The sequence below is a fragment of the Lupinus angustifolius genome, chromosome LG16 (assembly GCF_001865875.1).
Source record: "Lupinus angustifolius cultivar Tanjil chromosome LG16, LupAngTanjil_v1.0, whole genome shotgun sequence".
NCBI classification, from domain to species: domain Eukaryota; kingdom Viridiplantae; phylum Streptophyta; class Magnoliopsida; order Fabales; family Fabaceae; genus Lupinus; species Lupinus angustifolius.
The window spans coordinates 16,536,451-16,561,124 of NC_032024.1; the positions used below are offsets into that span (position 1 = coordinate 16,536,451).

The 24,674-nt window shown below is 32.1% G+C and overlaps 3 protein-coding genes and 1 long non-coding RNA gene across 5 annotated transcripts; 3 read left to right on the plus strand and 1 right to left on the minus strand.

Moving 5' to 3' along the window:
- On the plus strand, window positions 1,049-22,857 carry LOC109329448 (pectinesterase-like). The gene is made up of 4 exons (XM_019563122.1): window positions 1,049-1,460; window positions 1,900-2,633; window positions 3,384-4,104; window positions 22,842-22,857. Coding segments are annotated over exons 1-4 (1,737 nt in total). The 5' UTR covers window positions 1,049-1,179; the 3' UTR covers window positions 22,843-22,857.
- Window positions 10,928-22,496, minus strand: LOC109329461. Its single transcript, XR_002105536.1, has 4 exons — window positions 22,416-22,496; window positions 19,507-19,509; window positions 17,460-17,464; window positions 10,928-10,938 (listed from the first exon to the last, which is right to left on the minus strand). It is a non-coding gene; the product is annotated as an uncharacterized LOC109329461 (long non-coding RNA).
- On the plus strand, window positions 11,952-14,638 carry LOC109329449 (pectinesterase-like). Its single transcript, XM_019563124.1, has 3 exons — window positions 11,952-12,574; window positions 12,674-13,129; window positions 13,608-14,638. Exons 1-3 carry the CDS (start codon window positions 12,040-12,042, stop codon window positions 14,297-14,299), a joined length of 1,683 nt encoding a protein of 560 aa, XP_019418669.1. The 5' UTR covers window positions 11,952-12,039; the 3' UTR covers window positions 14,300-14,638.
- Window positions 16,771-22,137, plus strand: LOC109329455 (peptide chain release factor 1). Of its 2 annotated transcripts, none has more exons than XM_019563132.1 (11): window positions 16,771-16,978; window positions 17,115-17,218; window positions 18,314-18,412; window positions 18,766-18,949; window positions 19,068-19,116; window positions 19,206-19,284; window positions 19,583-19,657; window positions 19,737-19,814; window positions 20,101-20,259; window positions 21,068-21,163; window positions 21,245-22,137. In XM_019563132.1, exons 1-11 carry the CDS (start codon window positions 16,855-16,857, stop codon window positions 21,437-21,439), a joined length of 1,242 nt encoding a protein of 413 aa, XP_019418677.1. In that variant the 5' UTR covers window positions 16,771-16,854; the 3' UTR covers window positions 21,440-22,137. The 2 variants fall into 2 exon arrangements, with proteins under 2 accessions (XP_019418677.1, XP_019418678.1); XM_019563133.1 differs by having other exon boundaries at window positions 16,772-16,978; window positions 17,118-17,218.

Consider the following 24,674-nt stretch of genomic DNA (forward strand, 5'->3'; position numbering starts at 1 on the left):
CTAAATTCTTTACTTACGAATAAGGTTGTATACTACTATTTTTCTCCAATCCACTGAACAGAAGCGACATGCATTAGCCACTCTTTTATTTAAATATAATATTTGTTAAAGTTATCCTAAGATTAGCATGTATAATCAAGAAAACATGATCAATTATATTTTTAGTCAATCAAATTTCACAAAATAATATAAAACTATTAATTTATGTTTTTATTGTTTTTTTTAATTAAATAAGACTTTCTAATTCGGTGGAGGCACAAAGTAAGACAAGAATGATGACTTATGATCCTAAGGTATGATAAACATATCCATAATATTAACACTTATTTTATTAAGAATGTATTATCTATGTATTGAAAACAATAATTATTAATGGTGAATGAGACAATGACAGTATATATAATTCATACACTATCCGTACATATATTTTTTTTCTTTTATTAATAATAATTTCAGGAAAATATCAATATAATCCTCGAGTTATGCCCGTTTAGATGAAAACAGTAGGACTATCATGTGTTTTGAGGGAAGGTAGATAAATGTAAAATACACAGAATAAGTAGTTATTTCAAAATGTAATTCAAATATAAATAGAGAAACCTTAATGACCATACAAAATACAAATAATGTAATAATATATCCACAATATACAATATAAATCATGGATCATCTTATCCACAGTAATAAAATAAGCCACTCAAGCAAATTACAAAAAACAACCTAAGCCAAAAACAACTCAATGATCTTCCTAAGTTGAAGAAATGGTCTCAAACTATTTTTAGACACCTAAATGCATGTAAAAAAACCTTGTTTTATCCTCAAAAGCCTATTATTAACTTTACTATAGAAAGATTTGTTCTACACAAACACATCACAATAGATTATCTTAATCCACACAAATCCTAAACTTCAGAATTCAAAGACAATCATGTACCAATAATTCATCACAAGAATAGGGGAAATTACTAAAAATATACATTTATTTCTTGGTTGAAATTTTTTCTTGCACCTATAAATTAAACACCAAACTTATGATCATTTTATTCCTTAGGGTCTTCTCCATAAGCTTATTTCATTCTAACAAAACTCCCTAATTGGGGAGACACACCTAGTTATCTTCTTCTAAGTCCTTATATAGGAATAAAGAAGATCTAGGTTTATATAAAAAATAAAAAAAAGATGAACGGGAAAATAATTGTGTCTGCTGTTTCTCTTATCCTAGTGGTAGGTGTTGCCATAGGTGTTGTTTTTGCTGTTCAGAAAAATGGTAGTGACCCTGAAGTTAAAGCTCAACAAAAATCTGTGATGATCATATGCAAAAACACTAATGACCCCAGATATTGTAGTGAAGTTCTTAGCTCTGCTCATGTTCCTAATGTTGCAGACCCTAAGTCATACCTCACTGTCCTTGTGAACTCGACCACCGAGAAAGTCATCAAGGCGTTTAACCTAACCGACAGGTAATACAAATATCGATCTGACTCATCTAAAGTGTGAGATACATACATTCTAGAAGACCATTGATCGAGAAATCAATAATGTCTATATATGATTGTGATATATTATCGTTTACACATATATATAACAAATCATGAAGTTAAAATAAACATTGTTATTGATTTCTCGATTAACGGTCGTAAACTTGCATGCAATTTACTCTTTTTTATGGTGCAATTCGCAGTTTTTTAATTCATTTCGTGTTGTGCGGCAGATAAGTACTCCAAATTCGGGAGTCCAAGAGTTTTATAAAACTTTTTTGATAGAAAAAAATGTAACTGAAAGATCCCACTGAATTGAATTGGGTTCATGAATCTAAGAAATAGTGAGAATTCTTGATCTCATTTCCATGATATATATAAGTTATATTTTATGTGACATAATTTGTATATCTAATCATAGGCTCTCATCTGAGCATGGAGGAAAAGACAATGGAGTCAAGGTAGGGCTTGATGCATGCAAACACATGTTGGAACTAGCATTGGATAGTCTTGAATTATCATCAAACTTGGTTCGTGATAACAACATCCAAACAATAAATTTCCAAATCCCTGATTTCAGTAACTGGCTAAGTTCTGTTATTTCATACAAACAAACATGTCTTGAAGCATTCGATGATGACAAAGAAGAAGAGAAAAAGATCAAGGAAAAATTAGATACAGAAAGTTTGGAAAATATTAAGAAAATCACAGCCATAGGGTTAGACATCATAGCTGATTTAACAAAGATTCTTGAAGAATTCAACGTGAAGTTGGAGCTGAAACCTGTTTCTAGACGCCTTCTTAATGTGGTAGATGTTGAGGTTGATGAAGAAAATATACCAACATGGTTTTCTCATGAAGAACGTAAGCTTTTGGGAAAAGGGTGGAGAAATAGAATTAACAAGCCAAATGTTGTTGTTGCTAAAGATGGTAGTGGTCAATTTAAGACTATTAAGGATGCTATTGATTCATACCCTAAGGGTTTCACAGGTAGATATATTATATATGTTAAGGCTGGGATATATGAAGAGTTCATCACTGTTCCAAAAACTTCTGTTAATCTTCTTATCTATGGTGATGGTCCTCAAAAAACTGTTGTTACTGGTAAGAGGAGTTTTGGTTCTGGTATAAAGACAATGCTCACTGCCACCTTCTGTAAGTTACTTTTCCTTATACCCAACATTTTTTACAACTTAGTAACTTATTTTATGGGTAAGGTATTAGTCTATGAATATCACTCCCAGTGTTTTAAATTGCGGTTGTAGTCGTGATTGGAGTCGTTGCGATGCGAATTGTAGTTATTGCAGTGTGAATTATTTTGTGATTAAAAAACTATTTTTGAAATTGATGTGGTCCGATTCAGTTGAGATGCAGCCCAACGCGGTTACGTCGTGGCATGATGCAGTCACATCATCATGATTTAGAATCACACACTGTAATTGTGGTGTGATGAGGTTGCAACAATCACCACAACCGCACTATTGTGGCTGTATTTTAAATTACTGATCACTTCCAATAAGTATAAATCTAAAAGATCAAAACTTAACTTCATACTTAAGGGTATAGTATAGCTATATAGACGTATACTATTAGATCAACCTACTATTACTCTCTTTTGGATTGTCACTTCTAATTTTACATTCCACCATTTCTATCTTGAAAACATATTTTCTTTAGTACAAGGGTAATTCAACCCCACAAATTACATGTTTAACATTGATTTATACACTCCTATGATCTAAAAACCTACCAACAAATACAACTATACAAACTAAACTCTTCCAATTTCCTTAGTCTAACCTAAATATATACACTAATATTCGATAGTTACTCATATATCATTTTATCCATGATTTTGTAGTACACCAATGTTGTCGTTCTTATTAATTTTGTACATATATGCAGCCAATGAGGCACGTGGATTCATTGCAAGGTCAATGAAATTTGAGAATTCTGCTGGTCCTCAAAATCACCAAGCTGTTGCATTTAGAAACACTGGAGATGGTTCAGCCGCAGTTGGTTGCCATTTTGATGGTTTCCAAGACACTTTATACGTTCACGCCAACAGGCAATTCTATCGCAACTGCGAAATCTCAGGCACAATCGACTTCATCTTCGGCACCTCTAGGACATTAATCCAAAATAGCAAAATCATCGTGAGAAAACCCGAAGTCGAAAGAGGTCAGTTTAACACGGTCACAGCGGAAGGAACTGAAATAAGCAACATGGGAACTGGAATCGTGATCCAAAATTGCCAAATAGTCCCCGATGCGGCGTTGTACCCAATAAGGTTTCAAGTCAAATCATTTTTAGGTAGACCATGGAAAAAATGTTCCACCACCGTAGTTATGGAATCGGTTATCGGCGACTTTATTCATCCAGAGGGTTGGGCTCCATGGATGGGGACAGCATTCTTAGACACTTTGTACTATGCTGAATATGCCAACACTGGGCCTGGTGCTGATGTTAAAGGAAGGATCAATTGGAAGGGTTACCATGGTATTATTAGCAAAGCTGAAGCTCAAAAATTCACTTCTCAAGTGATACTTCAAGCTGGACCTGATTCAAGTACTAGTTGGTTAAGGAAAGTTCATGTTCCTAACTACCTTGGTTTTGCAAGGCCTTGATTCAAGTACTATATGTCATCATGCCTTGGATATCAAATTGTGTATTCTTTCATATCTTGAAATAATATAAATTTATGTTTTTGTAGATGAGGAATATTTGAAATATTAATAAATGTTGAAAACAGACTTGTCAAAATGGGTTATTTAAACGAGTTCGGGTTATTATACTTTTATTCGAGCTAAAAATTATGGTTGGATTTTATGTCTTTCAAATTGCAACCTAAATTCGTCTAAAACAAGTGCGGATGATAGTGGATCGACCCATTTAACATTCTATTAAAATAAATTGGATAATTTAAATTGTTTTTTACAATATGATTAAAAATAAAAAATTTACAATAAAGTATACAATTTTGCCTATTACTTTTTGCTACATCTTCCACTAACTTATGCCAAGATTCTCGACGTCATGAATTACTAAATCATGAAAAAAAAACTGTTACCAAAATTTTAAATTGGGTGCTAAAAATGACAAAAATACTAAATTCATATAAGTGACAAGATATTAGGAAATACAAAACTCAAATTCAACAAAATAAACATTATTTTCTTATTCATTATATTTAACAATTGATTCTAAACCCTATAAAAAAGTTTTACTTCTTCAATATCAATGACATCCAACTCATCACCTTCTTCGTTATTATCATATTCTACAATAAAAAGTTGACTAGCTATGTTAATAAAATTGAACGATCAATTTAAAGTGTATAAGAGAGCTCGAACTTAAAAAAACATATTCTGATGTTACTATAGTTATTGGAATACTTAATATATCCCAAGTCATCCTTGAAAGAGCAGGACGTGCATAAATTTGGTCCTTCCGATAAGATAAGACATCAAAATGCATATTTTTTTAGAATAAAGTCTAGGTTTGCCTCTAAATAAATATAAAGTTTAGCTTTTCCACAAAAGGTAGTTCTATTGTGTTTTTATGTTGTTTAAACTACAAAATAAATATTTCCAAATTTATTAAAACTATAGATGCATATAAAGAATAAAAATTGGAGTAGTTATACAAAATTTATAAAAGTAACTTACACAAGTTGATATAAAAATACTTGAAAGTTCTTTATTTTCCTCAATGAAGAAGAAGTTTGTACTTGTAAATGACTATCATTGGAATAATTGTCCTTGTTGATATACTCATCATAAAGTCTATACATAATCATTTTGATTCAATCCACATTCTCTATATAAAATTGATCAACTTTTTCATATAAACACTATTGTATAGTCACTCTAGTACTTATCACATTTGGCTTTCATGTTGCCAACCATTTGTTGAATAATTAAATCTTCAATTATTAAGATAGATTTCAAAAGACACTATAGTTCATATTTCTCCCACATACATATTTAATGTGGGGTAAGAAGACATGAATATCAAGTTGGTAATATTGTTAAATGACATAAAGAAGTAATTCATTTTTTAACTCTATTTCACTCATCTTCCGGTAGACACCACATATGAATTATAACATACAAACTAAAGTTATTAAATGTATCATGATTATTGATTGCACTCTCAAATGTTCTAAAAATATTGTTCCATCTAGTGATGCAATTATATGTCGACCCAATTGACATGTCAATCTCACAAACCAATACAACGTAAGCAAAAAAAAATGTATTCTTTTACTTTCACTAACCTTAATATATTTTACCTTTTGTCTAATTTTTTTTACAAGGCATTGCTTGCAACCTTCAAACTATTTTAAATAATGAGGTTCAAGATATTAGCACAACATTTTACATGAAATAACTCTCCAATAAGAAAAATACATTTTGACAATCCTAAATATTCTTTCACATGGTTTCACATGTTGTCATTTGTAGGGGTGTTCAAATTCAGTCCGGTCCAAAAATAAAACCGAAAACCGATCCAAAATAGACCGAAACTGTAAAAACTGAAAGTGTTTGGATTGTATTGGACTTTTTTATTAAAGACCGATCGGTCTGGTCCGGTTTTCGGTTCCACCTCTTGGATCCAAACCGAACTGAAATTGTTTAAGTATATATCCCTTATAAGTATCTTTCATACTTAACTATATGTCCAACTCCTAAATTGTTCCTCATTACCTAAATTGTTTAAGTCTTATCTTACTTTATTGTCGCTACTTCTATTATTATTGTTGATGTTGTTATTTACTTTATAGTTGGTGTCTTGTTATTTTTTTGTTTTTTACTTTTAATATTGTTCGACACTTTTTGTTCTTGAACACTATTTTTTTGCTATTGTGTGCTTAATATTTAGTAAATTTTATGATTTTTGAGTGTATGTGCAATTTTAATTTTTTTATAAAAAAGTCGATCCAAACCGAACCAAAATCACATATAATATTTGGATCGGACTGGATCGGACATCTTAATATAAATAGTCCAGACCGGATCGGACATCTTAATATAAATAGTCCAGATCGGATCGGACTGTATTTTAATTATGTGTTTGGATCAGATGATTTTTTGCTCAAGAAATGATCCAAACGGACCGCGAACACCCCTAATTATTTGAGGTAATCCAAAGGGAGGGAACCAACTTTTTTTCTATTCCCCAAACTCTTCAAAATTTCATCACTTTTAATGCTAATTCTTTCCCAATATGTGGGGATTTCATATGAGCAAATGTAAGAATCGTACTATTTAGTTTTCACTCATTGTGAACAATGACTATTTGTTCTTGAGGTCATGGGTTCCAGTCGCGGGAGGCTCCCCTTTGTGGGGAATAAAATACTACAGGAAGTATTTAAGCTAGTGGGTGGCACACTCAGTGTATTCATGGGTCAGGGAGGTCGCATGTCAGGACTGGGGTGTTACCGGTGACATGCTCAGTATATGTATGAGCCTTGGAGGTCGCATGACATAACTGAGATGTTACAGTAAACAATTAAAAAATCAAGTTTATGTGCAAAAGATGCATTTGCTCAGTGCAACAGTCATGCTCAACGGAAAGGAAAACAAAAGGAGTTATCGCTTAAGTAGAAACCACGCTAAGCGGAAAGGGTATTAAAAGAGGTCATAGCTTAGTGCAGTAGCCTCATTGAGCAAAAATTAGGAGAACCTTTTGTGCAGATGTCATTCAACGAGGAAACCTAGTTTCGCCAAGCATGGCTAGGAGAAACAACAACATACAATATTGATGAGCAATATATTACACACTATTCATAACCTTAATTTACCATGATTGGTAATTCTTGGTGCCTAATTGACTTTGTTTCACATAGTTTAGTATTTTAGACTTTATTAGACTATTATTCCTAAAATGAGTTAATTTGAGATTATTTAGCCTAATTAAATCTATTACCATTTTTACATTATATTTGGCACCAATGACATTTGGACATTACAAAAGTGGAAGATAAATGATGCAATGAAAATTGTATTTTATTTTTAGGAACTTTTATTTGTAACTTCATTTTTAGTTTTGGACTTATTGTTTAGGGCTCATTTTCTGTTTTACTCATTTAGGAGTAGGGAATCCGAATTCCACACATTCTCTTCCATTACACAACTTCACATTTTCGTTTTCCCTTTTTATCCTTTGCTAGAGTTTGCCTTTGCCTTCATTTTTTCGTTTTTTCATTCTTCCTCTTCATTTCAGTTATGCTTCCATTTCCATGGAAGACTAAACTTTTAGACTAAATTCCTCTGGTATTGTATCATAACTCTTGAGGTTTTGTTATTAATGTATTTTCAATTTCTTTACTATTGATTTCTCTATCCTATTTCTGAATTGATTTGCTTAATCCCATTGTTTAGAAACTAGTTTGTGAGTTTATCTTCGTTTAGTTGATTTACTCTCTAGTGCATGAACACTTAGTTTATGTGAATTTGTTAATCTTCATGCTTATGCTGATTTCGCTTAGTTAAAAACTTATGTTGTGAAACTATGCAAATTAGGAAGATAATGGTTGGAATCTGAAATTAATATTTTGAAACTGATGATTGAGTTGTGAACATACGAACCAAATGGATTTAGCTATTTTATTATATTGCTTACTTACTATTTCTGCATTACTTTGTGTTCATACCATTCAACAACAAACCCCCCTTGTGTGTGTGAGAGTATAAGGTGTTTGAATTTTTGCTTAAAAAATAATCCTTGAGAAACGACCTTGGATTCACTTCCTAATAATTGTTATATTATTTGCATCATGTACGACCTCGATCAAATATGCAAAGTAGCACGCTTAACGCTAAGCGATATTGGCAGATTTATAGCTCTTTAAAAAGGATCAAAATAGGGGTTTAAGGGATATCTTCAAAGGCATTACTATGTACTCAAATTTCTTAGATTTCTTAGGCACTTTAGCTTGAATTGGAATGTAGAATCAAGATTGAAAGATTATAGGGGTCGATTTATGTTCTTTAAGGAGGTAATTTCTTCTCATATGAGCTTTATTTGTCTTTTTCATTCCATCTTTAGGAACCATGATAATGGGTAATTATATTCTTCCTTGTTGGGATTAGTTGTAAATTGTAATATCCACTTGCGTACATATATTGATTATGATTTATGCTTTGATTATGATTTATGCTTGTAAGGAATAAAACTATATTGATAAGCTACTAACTTGACTAATGAATTAGCGGTTAGTAACATTGGGGTATTAAACTAATTCTCAATTTTACAAGCATGATCACTAAGAATGGAGCTTTGTTTGTGAATTATAGTCTTTATCTTGTGAGTATAATTGCTTTGAATATAGCTTTATTCATGTGCTATTAATCATCTAAGGAATTACTCATTAATAATATTGAGGTTTTAACTTTTTTAGTGAAAGAATCATAGTTTAATAAATATTGTTATTGAATCAATTGTATAAGGATAATGGACAATAAAGTCTAATCCCAACACTTATATTCTATAAATTATCAAATTGTTTATCTAGTTTAAAAGTGAAACTGTGAAGAAGATATTTGTTCCTAACTTTGTCAGTGTTTTGATGAAGACACCAACATCACCAAAAAGAAGAAAAAGAAGATTACTTATGAAGATCAAGAAGATTAAAGCTTCAAGACAATTAGTCTAAGTCTAAATAGGTACTTCTATCCTATACTCTTTAATATACCAAAGTACTAATGCTCAAAATATTTTAAAAGAAATTGAAAACACTTAAGTTTTAAATGAAAACATTTTTCAAAATACTATGTAACATGTTACTGAAATTTGAGTAACAGGTTACATGAGTGAGAATTAGTTATCCAACAAAATTTGAATTGGAGTAACCGATTACTCAAATTTGAATAACCGATTACTCTAAGTGAATTTTAAATTCATTGTTGGACAGAGAGTTTGAGTAACCGATTACTCAATGTAATTTTTCAAAACGTCACGTTTGGGTAACCAATTACCCACTTGCTGTAATCGGTTACTGAGAGTTGTTACATAAGTTTTTCAGATTTGAAACTCAAGGGTTTTCATCCAAAATGAAATGTCTCCATTCCAAACAATTCCTATTTTTTCATAAAGGCACAATGACTGATTGGAAAGCCTATTTAAAGACCTTAGAACTCACAATGAAGAACAACTTTTTCATAACTCTTTCACATTTTTCTCACAACTTTCCTACACTTTTCTGAAATAGTTGTGTGCACTTCTAGCAACTTGAACTCAAACTTTCAAAGTTATTTTTCGGAGTTGTTTGAAGTAAAATGTTTTAAAGTTTTGTAAACTTAAAGAACATTATTATTAAAATATACAAAAGAGTTGATTGAATTGCAAGTGTTATTATAATTCATACTTGTAAAGGCAATCCAATCCATCATTGTAATTCTTCATTCATTGTAATTACTTTCTTTCACGGGGTGTGAATAAAAAGGGGATAGAGTTACTTGGAAATGTGTTTTCCAATGTGATAAGTATTAGTGAGTGTGTAAGGTACATAGAGATCTTGGGTGAGATATTGTAATTACAACTCATAATATTTAGTGGAAAATCTCTTGTGTTGCAAGAGTACTGGACGTAGCCTTTCGTGGACAAGAAGGTGAACCAGTATAAAACATTTGTATACTATTTTCTCTCTTACCTCTTTGATTTATTCTTGTTTATTTTCTGCAATATTATCCGTTGCACTTTAACTCTTCATTTTGCAGAAAAAGTGGTCATAATTTCTAGTCAACTAATTTACCCCACTTAGTTGCAATCTCAGCTTACAGAAACCAAACCAACCAATTACCCAAACAATTTTTACTTAGGATAATAATTTTTGGTCAATCGACTTAATATCACTCAAGTTCATGTGAATACGATAACTCTTTATATTTGTTCGTGATAGTCCGATACAATAATTTAATAGATTGATGTGTCGATTAAAATCCACATCAGTGTATTGTTAGTGAATAACAACACTTAATGTGTCACATCACTTGATTGATAGAGTAGAACAAAGGATGAACATGGTGAAAATTTGACTCTTCCATAAACTTAGTTGGTAAATATAATATTTGAGGAACTTAGTTGATAAACATAATCTTCAAGTGATTATGTCTTTTAGGGACTTGGATGGCATTTTACACTATTATTAAGTGTTAAAATATTGATTTATATTATTTTTATCTAATTACTTCACTACATTGGATTTTACTTGTCCTCCTTGTTATGTTATATAAATAAATTTGTAGCATCTTTTGCACACAAAAAGAGAGTTAGATATTACATATTAATTATCACTATTTATTTTTGGAGAAAAAGATATATGCACTAACAGTATAATAGTTTTTTACACTATTACCGCATTATACACTATTCTCATTTAATTGTCATTGATACTTAAATAAAAATAGTGTAAATGAATGGTGAATAACACACTGAATATATATAAACTTTTGTACTGACAGTGCACAAATACTACATTATTATTCAATACTATTTTTATAATAATATGTTGTGAAAATAGATATTTTTTCACACACACATATATATATATATATACACGTGAAAATCTATCGTCAACAACAAAATAGACTTCATGTAGCATAGATGAGAATGTTGTATTGGATAAATAGACACCGCAGACAAGATAGAATTATAAACAAATGCATTATGGAGAAAGTTGGAGTAGCTCCTATTATAGAAAAGATAGTAAAATCTTTATAGGGAAAATGATTAAGAAAGACATAGATATCAATACTTTATCAATGAACATAATTTATGATATAAAGTTATGTCTTCGTTCGACCCATATAGTCGACTTATCTAATGAAATAGATGTTTGATTGTTATTATTGTATATATAGGCGATTACTCCAACAAGATCGCCTCATACGAACGATATTTGCCATTAGACTAAAAAATCAAAATATTTTTTTTCACAATATTTAAATAAATTTAGTTTTATAAATTAACCATCACTTAGCTTATGTTCATAAGCTGAACACAAATGACTCAAAGAAATACATTACCCTAATTTGTTTATGACATGAAAAATATAAATAGTAAATGTTGAATGATTCTAGTTCCAACAAGGAGGGTCAAAATGATTATGATTTTAAATTGTACTCCACAAACGTAAATTTGCTTTTTCATGAATTCGTGTAACTACAGTTGCGATTGCTTTGACCACATCTTATAGTAAATTTCTACAATTTAGATAAGTACAACATAATCACAATCATGACTACATCTGTAATCGTAAATGTTGCTTGTAATCAATATTAATCATCCCAAAATAGAAAAGAGATTGAAAATCACTAGCTAATGTATATATCCATTCATTTATTTTCCATATGAGTAAACTTCGCAAGAACCACAAATTAGTGGATGACTCAATTACCATATCTTTATTTAGAAAATTGAATCATCTATAAAAAGCAGAAGCTACATGCATGAATTTGCATTACCACACCCACAAACATCTAAGGCGGGAAACTTATTATTTCCTGCCTTTTCTTCTCTCTATTCATAAGTCATTGTAAGGTAAGATTGTAACACAATGAAGAGCAAAATCATCGCTTCTGCGGTTTCCCTCGTTCTTGTGGTAGGTGTTGTCATTGGTGTTGTTGCTGTTGTTAGCAAGGACAACACCAATGACAATCCTCAATTGAACTCTCACAATAAGGCCGTAACGACGTTATGCAATGACGCGGACGATAAAAAACTTTGCCATGATGTCCTCAAGCCAGTTGGTAACTCTTCAAACCCAAAGGAATATGTTGAAATTGTGGTGAAAACCACCATGGAAAGTGTCATTAAGGCCTTTAACATGAGTGATAGGCTAACCATTGAGCATGGGAAGAGTAACCCTGGCATCAAAATGGCCCTTGATGATTGCAAGGACTTGTTGCAATCTGCCATCCACGAACTTGAGGCATCCGGTGTTTTTGTTCGCGACGGAAACATTCAAGATGTTCTTACACATTCCGCGGAACTCAAAAATTGGTTGGGTGCTATAATTGCCTACCAACAATCTTGCCTCGATGGCTTCAACACAGATGGAGAGAAGAATATCCAAACACAATTGAATACAGGTAACTTTCGTCGTCGATCAGTTTGTATTATCGTAATAGGAATAAGTCTCGGTTGTTGTTGATCAATATATATTATTTTTTACCTTATAAAAAATACAGGTAGCTTGGACAATGTTGGAAAGCTTACTGGATTAGCTCTTGATATTGTATCTGGGATTTCAAAAATGCTTTCTTCATTAGACCTTGACTTGAATTTGAAACCTGCCTCAAGAAGGCTTCTTGAGGTGGATCATGAAGGGTACCCTACATGGTTATCAACTTCTGACCGTAAACTTTTGGCTACTAAATCTGAAGTTGGACTTATACCCCATGCAATTGTTTCCAAAGATGGAAGTGGGAAATATAAGACTATTTTAGATGCTATTAACTCATATCCCAAAGGACACAAAGGTAGATATGTTATCTATGTTAAGGGTGGTGTGTATAATGAGTATATTACTATTGACTACATGAAGCCCAATATTTTGTTATATGGTGATGGCCCTTCAAAAACCATAATCACTGGTCGCAAAAACTTTAATGAGGGTGTCAAGACAATGAGAACAGCCACATTTTGTAAGTATAAGTTGTTTTATTCTTTATGGTTAATCACTTTTGAAATTTTTTTAGTCTTTTTCTTAAAATTTTGATTTAGCATTAACTTTTTACAAGATATCTAAAATGTTAGCTTAGTCTATGTTTAGATAGTTAACGTAGAACATATATAAGTTACATGATGAATTGTGATATTGCATCCATTACCTTGTAAAAATAGTTCATTAATTATTTGCATGAATGGTTCAATTAATATCATGATGTAATGGTTTATGATTGTTGATGCAAAAAGTTGTTGTAATGATATAATTAGTGATTATTTGCATTTGATCAAGTCCATAACCATTTACTATGCATATATTTTGAGTGGTCAATTAATATTATCACACCCTCTTTCATAATTCTTCTTAAATTAAATGATGTATCAAAATCGATGACATCGAATTGTGAAATAAAGAGTAAATTATAATGACACTTTATGAGTTATCCATATTTGCAGCCACCGAAGCTGAGGATTTCATTGCAAAGGGAATTACATTCGAGAATACGGCTGGTGCCATTGGCCACCAAGCTGTTGCACTTCGTGTACAAGGCGACCGTTCAGTTTTCTTTGATTGTGCGATCCGTGGTTATCAAGACACCTTATACGTTCACGCTCATCGTCAATTCTACCGCAATTGCGAAATCTCAGGCACAATTGACTTCATCTTTGGCTACGCATCAGCCTTGATCCAAAACTCTAAGATCATAGTGAGGAAGCCTGGTCCGAACCAATCAAACATTGTTGTAGCAGATGGCACTGATCAAAAGAACATGCCTACAGGAACAGTCATTCACAATTGTGAGATCCTCCCAGAGAGTGCACTTCAAGTTGATAGGTTAAAAGTTAAGACTTATTTGGCTAGACCATGGAAAGCATACTCTAAGGCAGTGTTTATTGAGAATGTGATTGGTGACCTAATTCAACCAGAAGGGTATATTCCATGGGCTCCTGAACCCAACACTCAATTCCCTTACTTTGCTGAGTTTGGTAACACTGGACCTGGTGCAAATACTCAAGCTAGGGCTAAGTTTTCCAAAGGACAAATTAGTAAGCAAGAAGCTGAAAAGTATGTAGCTGAACGTTGGATCCAAGCTAGCACATGGTTGCCGGCAACCGGCATTCCTTTTGATGGCGGCTTCACCAAATAAGACGACTAATTAAGACACATGTATGTTTCGACGCCCGAAACAACCTCCTCACTTATTAGTCTGTATACATCTATCATCCAATTCCATCAAGTAGGAGTTTCGTGTATTAGCCGCAAACAATTGTTGGCAACCGAGTCTTTGGACATTATTCGCATGTTTTGTGGGTGTGAATTAGAAATGTAATCATTAGTTTATGTTGATGTGTTCATGTCTTCAACTTTTGTTATTCCCTTATATGATTAATGAGGGAAGAACAATATTAATGATCTTATACGTGGTGTAGAGTTTTTGTATAATCCTCCTCATCTAATGAATAAGATTTTTTCATTCATTTCATAATCAAGAAACTTGTTATTTTTTGTTATACTTAAGACTATTTATCTTTTACCAACACTTTGAGTTGTAACTAGATGGCAAATTTATTGTATTATGCATGTGTCAAAGGATGTAAGATATATCATACTTTGACATGAAATAATGTACAAATATCAAAAAAAGAGGTCAATTGAACTAATAAATACTACTTTTATGCTTATAGAAATTAAGGGCGTAAGCGGTTTCGGTTTAAATTGTGAAACCGATGAAACCGAATCAAATCGAACCACAAAATGCGGTTCGGTTCCACAGTTCGGTTCGATTTTTTTATTTGGAACCATTTAAATTCGGTTCACGGTTTTGGAAATTTTGGAACCGTTGGAACCACACCGAATCGCATACTAAAAATTAATTTTTTATATATATATTTTGATAGTTAGGATTTAAAGTTACAAGATAAAATATGATTTAGAAAGAGTGAAAAAAAAGAAAAGGAGCGTCATTAACTCAATGGGTCACAAGCAATTTAGAAAAGAAAGAAGAGAGATAAGAAGAAAGAAAAGAGGAGAAGAAAGAAAAAAGTGGAAAAGAGAAAGGTGAAAAACCGCCAAACTTAACCAAACTGTTAATGAATTGTTCAGTTTGGTTCCTAAATAAAATTTGCGGTTAATTGAATAAAACTGAATCATATCTTTATGTTTGGTTCGGTCATTAAATTGCATAAAAAATTAAACTGAACTTTTACACTACTAATAGTAATTCCTTGGAAGTTGTTTACATTGAACTATATGTACTAATTATAAGTTGATATATTTTAAGAACCAAATTTTCTTTGATATAAGATGAAATTTCTCCACAAATTTCAAAATGATACATAGTTATAAATATATTTTTTCATATTCGAGTAAAACTTTTTATTTAGAAACCAATCCAAATCGCATCACAAACTAGGGATGGCAATGGACGCGGGCGGATATGGATAGTGTTTTTCCGTGCCCAAGCCCACAATATTTGCGAGTACCAATGCGGGTAGCGGGTAGCGGGTACCCAACAGATTTTTAATTTTAATTATATATTTATATAATTTGTAATAATCAATATGTAAAAAGAATTGTTACATGAATAATATGATATTTATATGATAATTTATGATGATAGTTAAATATGTGTAATTTATTATGAAATATAATATTAAAATAATTTATATATAAAAATTTAACTAAAAACTAAATATATAAATTTGCGGGTACCCGTGGGGCGGGTATCACAAAACCCGCTCTCACCCATAAGCTATTATTGCAGGTATCCGTTGCAGATATTTTCACGGGTACCCATAGGTCGGGTTTTTTGCCATCCCTACCACAACACTCCAATTACATCTTTAAACCATAGAAGCTCCAACACTTAAACATAATTTTATCACATTACACATAAAATAACAAAGTAAGGTAACAAATATTAATAATAAATGTCTTAAAATATTGTTTGAAAATATTTATCTTTAAAATTAACATTTTCACACATAAAAAAACTTAATTTTGTTTAAATACTAATTTTCTCTTTTTATATTTCTTAAACAATATCCTTAAAGAATAATTTTTATATTTCTTAAACATTATCCTTAAAGAATAATACTTAACAAATGGAGTTACTCACGCAAGAACAACGATAAGATTAAAATATCATTGCATTTTGATTCAACGGTTAAGATTAAAATATACATACATATGACTATCATGTGACTAATAACTAACTTTTAATCCTAATCATCCATGATGAGTTGTAAGACTCAGATTTATTGTTCTCACAATTTTGATGAGAATTGTTCTCATTTGAGTAGCTTCCTTAACAAAGATATCTTCTTTAGACCAACATAAGATATTGATCTAGTAGTGTAAGGTCCTGCTAGATCTATAGAATGACAAAAAAATTATTAGTTCGATTCATAAGAGCAACATTTGTTGGAAGAGACCGTCATGTGTCCCAACAAAGATTAATTCATTATCCAAAAATGAAAAAAATACCCTTGATAGTAAAAAAAATACATTTTTTATAAAGACACGGAGGCCCGGTCCGGCCCAACGGGCTTAAGTGTGGGATAGGCTAATATGACGAATAATCATAATTTAAAACAAAACAAATATAATTCACCACTTTTTCTCTTTCTCCTTTCTCACTTCATGAAAAACCTGTAGAAGTGAAAAGTTAGAACAAAGAATCTCGAAATAACAAAAATAACGATGAGAATTCATGGAAGATTTTTTTGGCGTTACATTTCTGAGTCACGAAAGGTTTTCGAATCAACCACCAATTTCTCATTCCGTCATCAAATTCCGTTTTCCCTCCGTTCTTATTCTTCCGCTGGTAACTTCCATTACTTAATTTTTAAAATTAATATTATGATTTTATTTATTTATTTATTTTAGTTTCAACAAAATTTATTATATTATTCATTTATTATATTATAATAACGTTGTTTGATTCTGTTAATGTTTTTAAGGAGAAGTTCAACCTCAAATGTCTACGGATCTGTTAAACATAATGGAACAGAGACTTCGCGTTATTGAACACACTACTACTTCGCTTAACCGTATTCTAAATCATGTAATGCAATGCCTTTTTCATTTTTTATATATCTTTGAGCATTTTCGTAAGTTTAATTTTAGAGTGAATACTCAATACTCAATTTAGTCCCGACGAAAAAAGGCGCCACCAATTAATAAAATCATGATAAGACCCAACTTAGTCATCGAGAGTTTCAAATGTCGGTCAAATTAGTACCTTTTAATTTGAGAGTGAATACCCAAAAAATACTACTGTTGGGAGTTTCAAATGTCGGCCAAACTAGTACTTTTTAATTTCAGGGTGAATGAATACTGAATTTCGTCCCTGATAAAGAATAAAGCACACTTCCAATTCATAAAATCATGATGACCCAACTTAGTTGTTGAGAGTTTCAAATGTCGGTCAAACTAGTTCAGAAATCTCGGAATACACTAGTCTCTATGAGGAAACTAGTTTGACCATAGTTGCTAGGAACGTGGTATGCTGTGGTACTTGCCAACTTGGTACAGGTTTGGGTACATGGTATGCTTTGTTACATGATATATTTTAAATTTATGTTTGTTTTTTAAGTAAAATTAAATAAAAGGGGGTAAAAGAATGCACGAAAAAGGAAGGTAAGAGAAGGGTGGGGCTGCTTGAAAATACTAGGATGTGACAGAAAATGAAGTTTTTCTTCTAGACAACAGGATCGGCTTGCCGAAAATGATGTGAACTGGTAAAAAATGCTTCAAATGATCGGATTTTTTGGTTCGCGAAACACCATGAACCGGGGCAAAAATATCCCCATGAACCGAGATGTATGAACCAGTTTCATGGTTCGAAGGCAAAAACAGTGATGAGTTTGACCGTCATTTGAGATTCTTAAATCTTAAGGATTAAGTTGAGATTTTGTATCTATTAGAGACTAAATTGGGCACACATATTTTCTCAGGGGCGGACTTAGATATTTATGATTAATTTTATACTTCATTGGTAATTGAGTTGATGAACATAATTTGTTATAGCATTATGGCGTCGTTCGACCCATGTGGCCGACTCCACTTAGTGGGATTAAGGCTTGATTGTTGGTGTTGTTGGTAATTGTGTTGATGAGTTCATTACTTATGTTTAATTTCTACTGTTGATTGAAGACAGCCAGAAGTATCACCGTCAGAGTATGCAAAAGCTAATAAGGAGCTCCGGAAGCTCAGTGGTTCTCTAGACCTTATTAGTGAGTTGAGGGCCAAACAGAAGGTAACCGGTTGATGGAAATTTCCTAAATTGAAATTAGAGTTCTATTCTCGAATCATGACATTGCAAGTTTGCAACAATCACAAATATATAGGGAACAACAGAATAATGCTAAGCTTTTCTTTGTCTTATGTTTACGATCTCCTACAATTGATTTGGTAACACAGGTTTATCGTTCTTTGCTAATAAAGTAATAAAACAACTAGTAAATCAGATTATCTTTCCTGTTTCACTTTTAGATATGAAAAAGAGTGAAACAGGTGAATATAATGTGCTAACTTTAGAAGCTAAAATTATGAAGTTAGTTTTCTTGCATAATGCATATTATGTGATGTTAGGTTTTTTATTATCTGCAGGAAATTAATGGTTTGAAGTCGCTGATGGCTGAATGTTCTGAAGATAAAGACATGCTTAATATGGCAACAGAGGAAATTGGCCAGGTCGTAGAGGAAGAAAGAAGACTGCAAAATTTGCTATTGAAGTCATTACTTCCTAAGGATGATGCTGATGAAAGAGATTCTATTTTGGAGGTGAGAGCAGGTAAAAGTGTCACTGTTGGAAATGGATATCTATTATTAATGTTCATCATTTTCATTTTCTTGCTTTTGTTTTGTCCCCATTTTCATTTCATTTTATTTTCTTTTACCATTTTTGCTAGGCACTGGTGGGGAGGAGGCTTCCTTGTTTGCAATGGACATATTTAAAATGTAAGGTTACATTTGTGTCAATGGAAATTGGTCAGAAGCTGTTGTTATATTATAGTTTTCTAAAAGGGATTTCGTCTTACGTAAGATAGGTATGAGAAGTATGCTCACCAGAAAGGCTGGAAGTTTGAAGTAGTAGATATTGCTCAATCTGATCATAAAGGATACAAGGTGCATATTTCATTCGTAAATGTGTAAGCTTTGAATTGTTGGTTGCGGTTTCGACTGCAGACTGCAACCAACTGGTTTTACTGCATGCCTCCAATTCATGATACTAGAACTGAATTTCATCTCGCAGTTGTACTTTTATGCATATGTTTTGCTTTGTTGAAAACATACATAGTTGTTCCTCAGCCCCGATAAAAAGTGAACGTTGTGTTAGGTAGTCACAACTAACTTAAAAAAAAAACTTTCTTGAGTATCAATGAAATAAATTGATGTATTTTTTGTTTGGATTTTACATTCTCAGGAGGCTAGTGCAACCATTGCAGGATCTGGTGTTTTTGGGAAACTTAAATTTGAGAGTGGAATTCATAGAGTACAGGTTTTAGCTACCACTCCTCCTTCACATACAATCTATGACCATGTCTACTTTCAGCAATTACTGACTTTCTTTTTAACAGCGAGTTCCTGCAACAGAAAAGTTGGGACGCATTCATACCAGTGCTGTTTCTGTTGCAATCCTCCCTCAGGCTGATGTGGTAATTAGTAATTACTCTCATGAATCAATGCCCTAAGACATGGAACTTGAGTTCTTGTTGTATCCAAGAATATTATCAGTGCTTTCAACTTGTAGTTCCTCCAAAATAATGAATAAGGAAAACACATACTCCTCACCCCTTTGGCTCTGTTAGTTTCATTGATGGAACTTTGAAAGCTTGATCAATGCCTTTCATGTTCCATCTGATTCAATATGATGTGTTCCTAGTTCCTACCTTTCTTCTCTTGCTGGTGTCTTATTGTGTCATGCACATGACGCTGATGTAGGTTGATGTTCAATTAAAGAATGACGACTTGAAAATCGATACCTATAGATCTGGTGGTTCAGGTGGCCAGCATGCAAATACAACCAACAGTGCTGTTAGAGTAACTCACATTCCAACTGGAATTGTGGTTGCTATACAAGACGAACGTTCTCAACATTCGGTAAATGGTTCTAAATATTTGGCATGATTTATATGTCTTGTTTTTAACTGGAAATTTGCCTTTTCCTTTTCTTGGTGTAAATTACTCTCTGTTTTGTATTTGTAAAAACTTAAAAGTGCTATAATTGACTCCAAAATGCTGTCAATATCTTGGAGTTAATAGTAGTGCTACGATTTCTTTTGATTAATGTGTAATTAAATTTACTGCCTCACATAAATTTTACATACACTTAGGAGATAGTAGTTATTAATGGAATATGTTCTAGTGTATAGATACTTGGTAATTTCTTACAGTAATTATGCTTTTCGTATGCCATTTATAAAGCCATCGGCATATTTCTGATTATGTGCAGTTTCTTGCTGCTTTGTTCTCTCAGTTGAGTTAGGCAGGTAGCTTAAACTGGGTATATATTTCATGCTCTCTGGCATTGTGTTCATTTAGAAAAGCATGTCTTGGTATAGTTATATTTTAGTTTCAAAACTTTCTTTGAAGACATTGACCGGCTTAACAATTTTAAGAAAAACAAGAAAGCATAAGCCTTTTTCTTTTCACTGTTAGGTATTTTTATCTAATGTTATTTTGTTTCAGTTACTGGGATAAAAGCTTGGTTCTTGTTGTTGTTGTTATGTTGTTTCAGTTGTTTAAGATATTGTAAGGGTCATATTAACATATTTGATGAGCCAGGGTTTGTTAATTATGATGTGATTAATTCACTATTGTGGTTATTCTGTTCTACACTTCTCTTGTTTGTGATCTTATTCTTTCCCTCCCTTTAAATCTCTGTCTGGGTTATCTCATTTCTGTTTAGAACAAGGCCAAAGCACTAAAGTTGCTGTGTGCAAAACTATATGAGATGGAAAGGTCCAGACTTCATAGTAATCGATCAAAGCTTCGATCAGAGCAGGTAAAGAGATCTCTTCATAAACTATGTTCAATTTCTATACCCTTTTGCTTTGTCAATCGACTCAGCTTGCATATTATACAGATTGGTAGTGGAGATAGATCGGAACGCATCCGAACATACAATTTTCCACAAGGCCGTGTAACTGATCACAGAGTTGGCATCACTTATCACTCAATAGATGATGTGATGCAAGGAGAGAGTCTTGATGTCTTCATTGAAGCTCTTCTATTGCAAGAAGAAATTGATGCAATTGCAACTTTTAGTGCTTCTCAGTAGATTCAATTGTTGTTGATTATTACATTAATGTCTTATTTTTGGATTGTATTTTGCTTAAGATGATAGACAGTGGAAGGAATAACTGTGATATTATCATAGAATAGCACCAAATAATGTGTCTGATTATCAGGTATTACATTACATTACCATATTAGTATTGCTTTAACTTTACACCAAACAAAAATGAGATCAACACAAATTGTGTGAGCCTCTTTTTTTTCACGCTTTTAATATTTACATCTTAGCATAATGATTAGCATATAGTATACAGGGTTAAAAGTAGTGCTGCATTTCAGTGTTCACCCTTAGTCCCTTACTTCAGAAATGCATGAGATTTGGAATCTAGAGTGGCACAAGACTTCAGTTTCACTCCCTCCAACTTTTTACTTCAAGATGGCACTAGTTATACCACAATCGGCCGTAGTCATATTGACACTCAAGGTTGAGAGAGCCTTAGTCGAGAATTACCCCAGTGAGTATGTTACTGTCGTCGATATCACCCCAAGGCCGGTGCTTGCTCTTCCATCCATCCCTATGCTGAATGAGTGTGATCGGAAGGAACAATACTCAACAACGGAAGGAAAGTCATCAGGAGGAGAGCCACCACTTCCAGTCAGCGTCGGGAAAAACCTCAGCTTGGATGGAACATAAGGTAATATTAGATTACAGTTATGTTTGTTAGAACAATTTCCAAAAAACAAAAGTATATATTAAACTTGAAGAATACAGAGTTAAATTAGCTCAGCCAGACAACTCTGGATTTAATAGATCAGTAACTATGGTGCTGAGTCTGAGACAATGCTGCATGATCAAATAGAGCAATAGCTATTAGAGAAAGTATCAATTAAAACCAATATATTAGAACAGCTATAAGATTTATAAAATGCTGCATCAAATAGAGCCAACTAGATATGTATTCAATGAACATCAATGCCTTATCATTTGAGTAAGAATTTATTTTGATAGTGTGTAAAACTTCTTTATAGATTTTCATGTCATTAAAATGTTCACTTGATAAATAAATAAAAGAGCGGCTCAATGCACGAGTCTCTCACTTAATGGAATCTAGGGAGGGTAGACTTACGCAGCCTTAACCATAAACAGGTAGACTGTTTCCAGGATTTGAATTCACGGAGTAAATGGAGATGACGAAAGGAAGAGACAGAGCCAGAGCCAGGGAAGAGGCAGTGCATGAGCGTAGCCACAACAGGTTCTTCTTCCTCTCATTCTCACTTCCTATGACTATATTCTGTTGTTAGCTCCATTCATGCTCTACCTGTTCCCAGCCTTTGTCATGTCTCATATTCATCCCATTTACATTAACTTACCTCACCTTTTTCAACATCATCCACAAACATTAACCACCTTCTATGAAAATACTACCTATAAGGTTGCCTCAAACATAAAATGTTATCATTACAAAAAGATGAATTTTTAGATTCATAAGGATTCTTGAGTATATAGATATGATGCAATAAGAGTCTATATATAATAAACATAATCAATAGTACAAGGGAGGTTGGTTTTTAGTACAAGTATGTACTACTAAATTTGAGTTTAATGGTGTTCTTGTACTACTTCATGTTATTGGTACTACATAGTTCAAAGTGAACAAATCCAGATAGATTTCAATTGTACTACACCTTGTAGTACTGAAAGTGTAGATTTGCCAAGCTGTTAACCCAAATTTTAGTATCATATAGCATTAAGTTAAACAAATTGATTTATTAATAAATAGCAACAAAAGGTACAAATCTTAAATCATAATACAATGTTTCCTTCATTTAACATTTTTATCAATACGACTTAATAAAGGGAAAACACAAAATAACCACCCACCATAATGTACGTTGTGATTCCCTATTTTGCTCTCATTATCTTCTTATTTCTACATAAAAAAACTATATAATATTATCTTTTTATTTTACCCTCATTATCTTCTTATTTTGAAAATGTGTTTAAAAAAGTTGAATATTATACCAATCGAATAAATTCAACTGGAAATTACAAACGTTTAATACAAAATACTATATTTGTTATTTATAATATACAAATTATATGTTACAATGATATGAAAGCGGGTTGATAGGCATAACAGTAACCGTCAATATGGTAGTAATTATAATGGAAAAACCAAAGTTGGTTGTAATGGAAAACATGAAAAGCTCATTTGAGAGGAAAAAAGCAAGGAAGTACATAACATATGACACCCAAACAGAAATATAAAATGTTATAGAATATGATTACTAGTGTCTAATACAGATATGTGTTGGATACAGATAAAACTCGAAATAAATTGTTGAAAAATATAGCCACTAATGTAATGGGACCCTGAAAACAACAATTCTTTTATTTTTAGCAAAGCCAACAAGTAACTATATACGGCTACAATTATCACCTTCAACATGTAACTGCAATTTCAACAAAGTTAGCCACAAAAAATGATCCATTATGGGACTTTTATGTGATTACCAGTGAAGGAACCACAATTTCAGATTATTAAGATCGGAACAAGATTATTATAATTGGAGCAGCAATGCTATAAATTAAGCACTAACACCCTCTACTTGTAATTGACTTTGTTTGGGAGTGTAAGAATGTGATTGCAATCTAAGACTATTATCATTACCTTACTCTACTTTTATTTAATTTGATATTAGTCTTAGATTGCAAGAATGTGATTGAACACATACATGAAAATTAAGGTATGTCCAGGAATGATGATCACAATAATTGGAGAAAAAAAATGTAAGTTGAAGGATATAAACGTTCATTGATTGAGAAGAATAACTAATGATATAAACTTTTAACAACCTTTTTCAAGTGTGAATCTAACAAATCATTTTACAAAGTTATTATCAATTAAAACGTAGCTACTTGGGTACAATGTTCACCTTCATTGTCTTATATATATATATATATATATATATCCATCCACACGAGGAAGAACAATAAATAAGCATTACACTTTTTCATTCTTCCTCGTGTTTGTGACTTAGTTAATAGGTTTACGAGGAAAAGAATAGGATAGCAGTTTTATTATTATTTAGACAATAGCTAAATAATTAGTCTAGTTTGTTATGTGAAGTTTTAGAATGTTGTTAGTTATTGATATCTTGCCACTTGTATAGTTATATATAATTTAGAATTTATTATTCAATATATAAGTTGTATTCAATATTCATTAAATAGATCAATGAAATATAAAGAACTTAATCTTCATTATATTTTAGTT

Excerpts from the sequence above, each read along its gene's own strand:
- LOC109329449 (XM_019563124.1), top strand. The coding sequence starts at position 12,040 with ATGAAGAGCAAAATCATCGCTTCTGCGGTTTCCCTCGTTCTTGTGGTA. Across the intron at positions 12,575-12,673 it reads CCAAACACAATTGAATACAG|GTAGCTTGGACAATGTTGGA; the intron begins GTAACTTTCGTC and ends TAAAAAATACAG. Across the intron at positions 13,130-13,607 it reads AATGAGAACAGCCACATTTT|CCACCGAAGCTGAGGATTTC; the intron begins GTAAGTATAAGT and ends CCATATTTGCAG.
- LOC109329455 (XM_019563132.1), top strand. The coding sequence starts at position 16,855 with ATGAGAATTCATGGAAGATTTTTTTGGCGTTACATTTCTGAGTCACGA. Across the intron at positions 16,979-17,114 it reads CCGTTCTTATTCTTCCGCTG|GAGAAGTTCAACCTCAAATG; the intron begins GTAACTTCCATT and ends AATGTTTTTAAG. Across the intron at positions 19,658-19,736 it reads GTGGAATTCATAGAGTACAG|CGAGTTCCTGCAACAGAAAA; the intron begins GTTTTAGCTACC and ends TCTTTTTAACAG.
- LOC109329448 (XM_019563122.1), top strand. The coding sequence starts at position 1,180 with ATGAACGGGAAAATAATTGTGTCTGCTGTTTCTCTTATCCTAGTGGTA. Across the intron at positions 1,461-1,899 it reads GCGTTTAACCTAACCGACAG|GCTCTCATCTGAGCATGGAG; the intron begins GTAATACAAATA and ends ATCTAATCATAG. Across the intron at positions 2,634-3,383 it reads AATGCTCACTGCCACCTTCT|CCAATGAGGCACGTGGATTC; the intron begins GTAAGTTACTTT and ends ACATATATGCAG.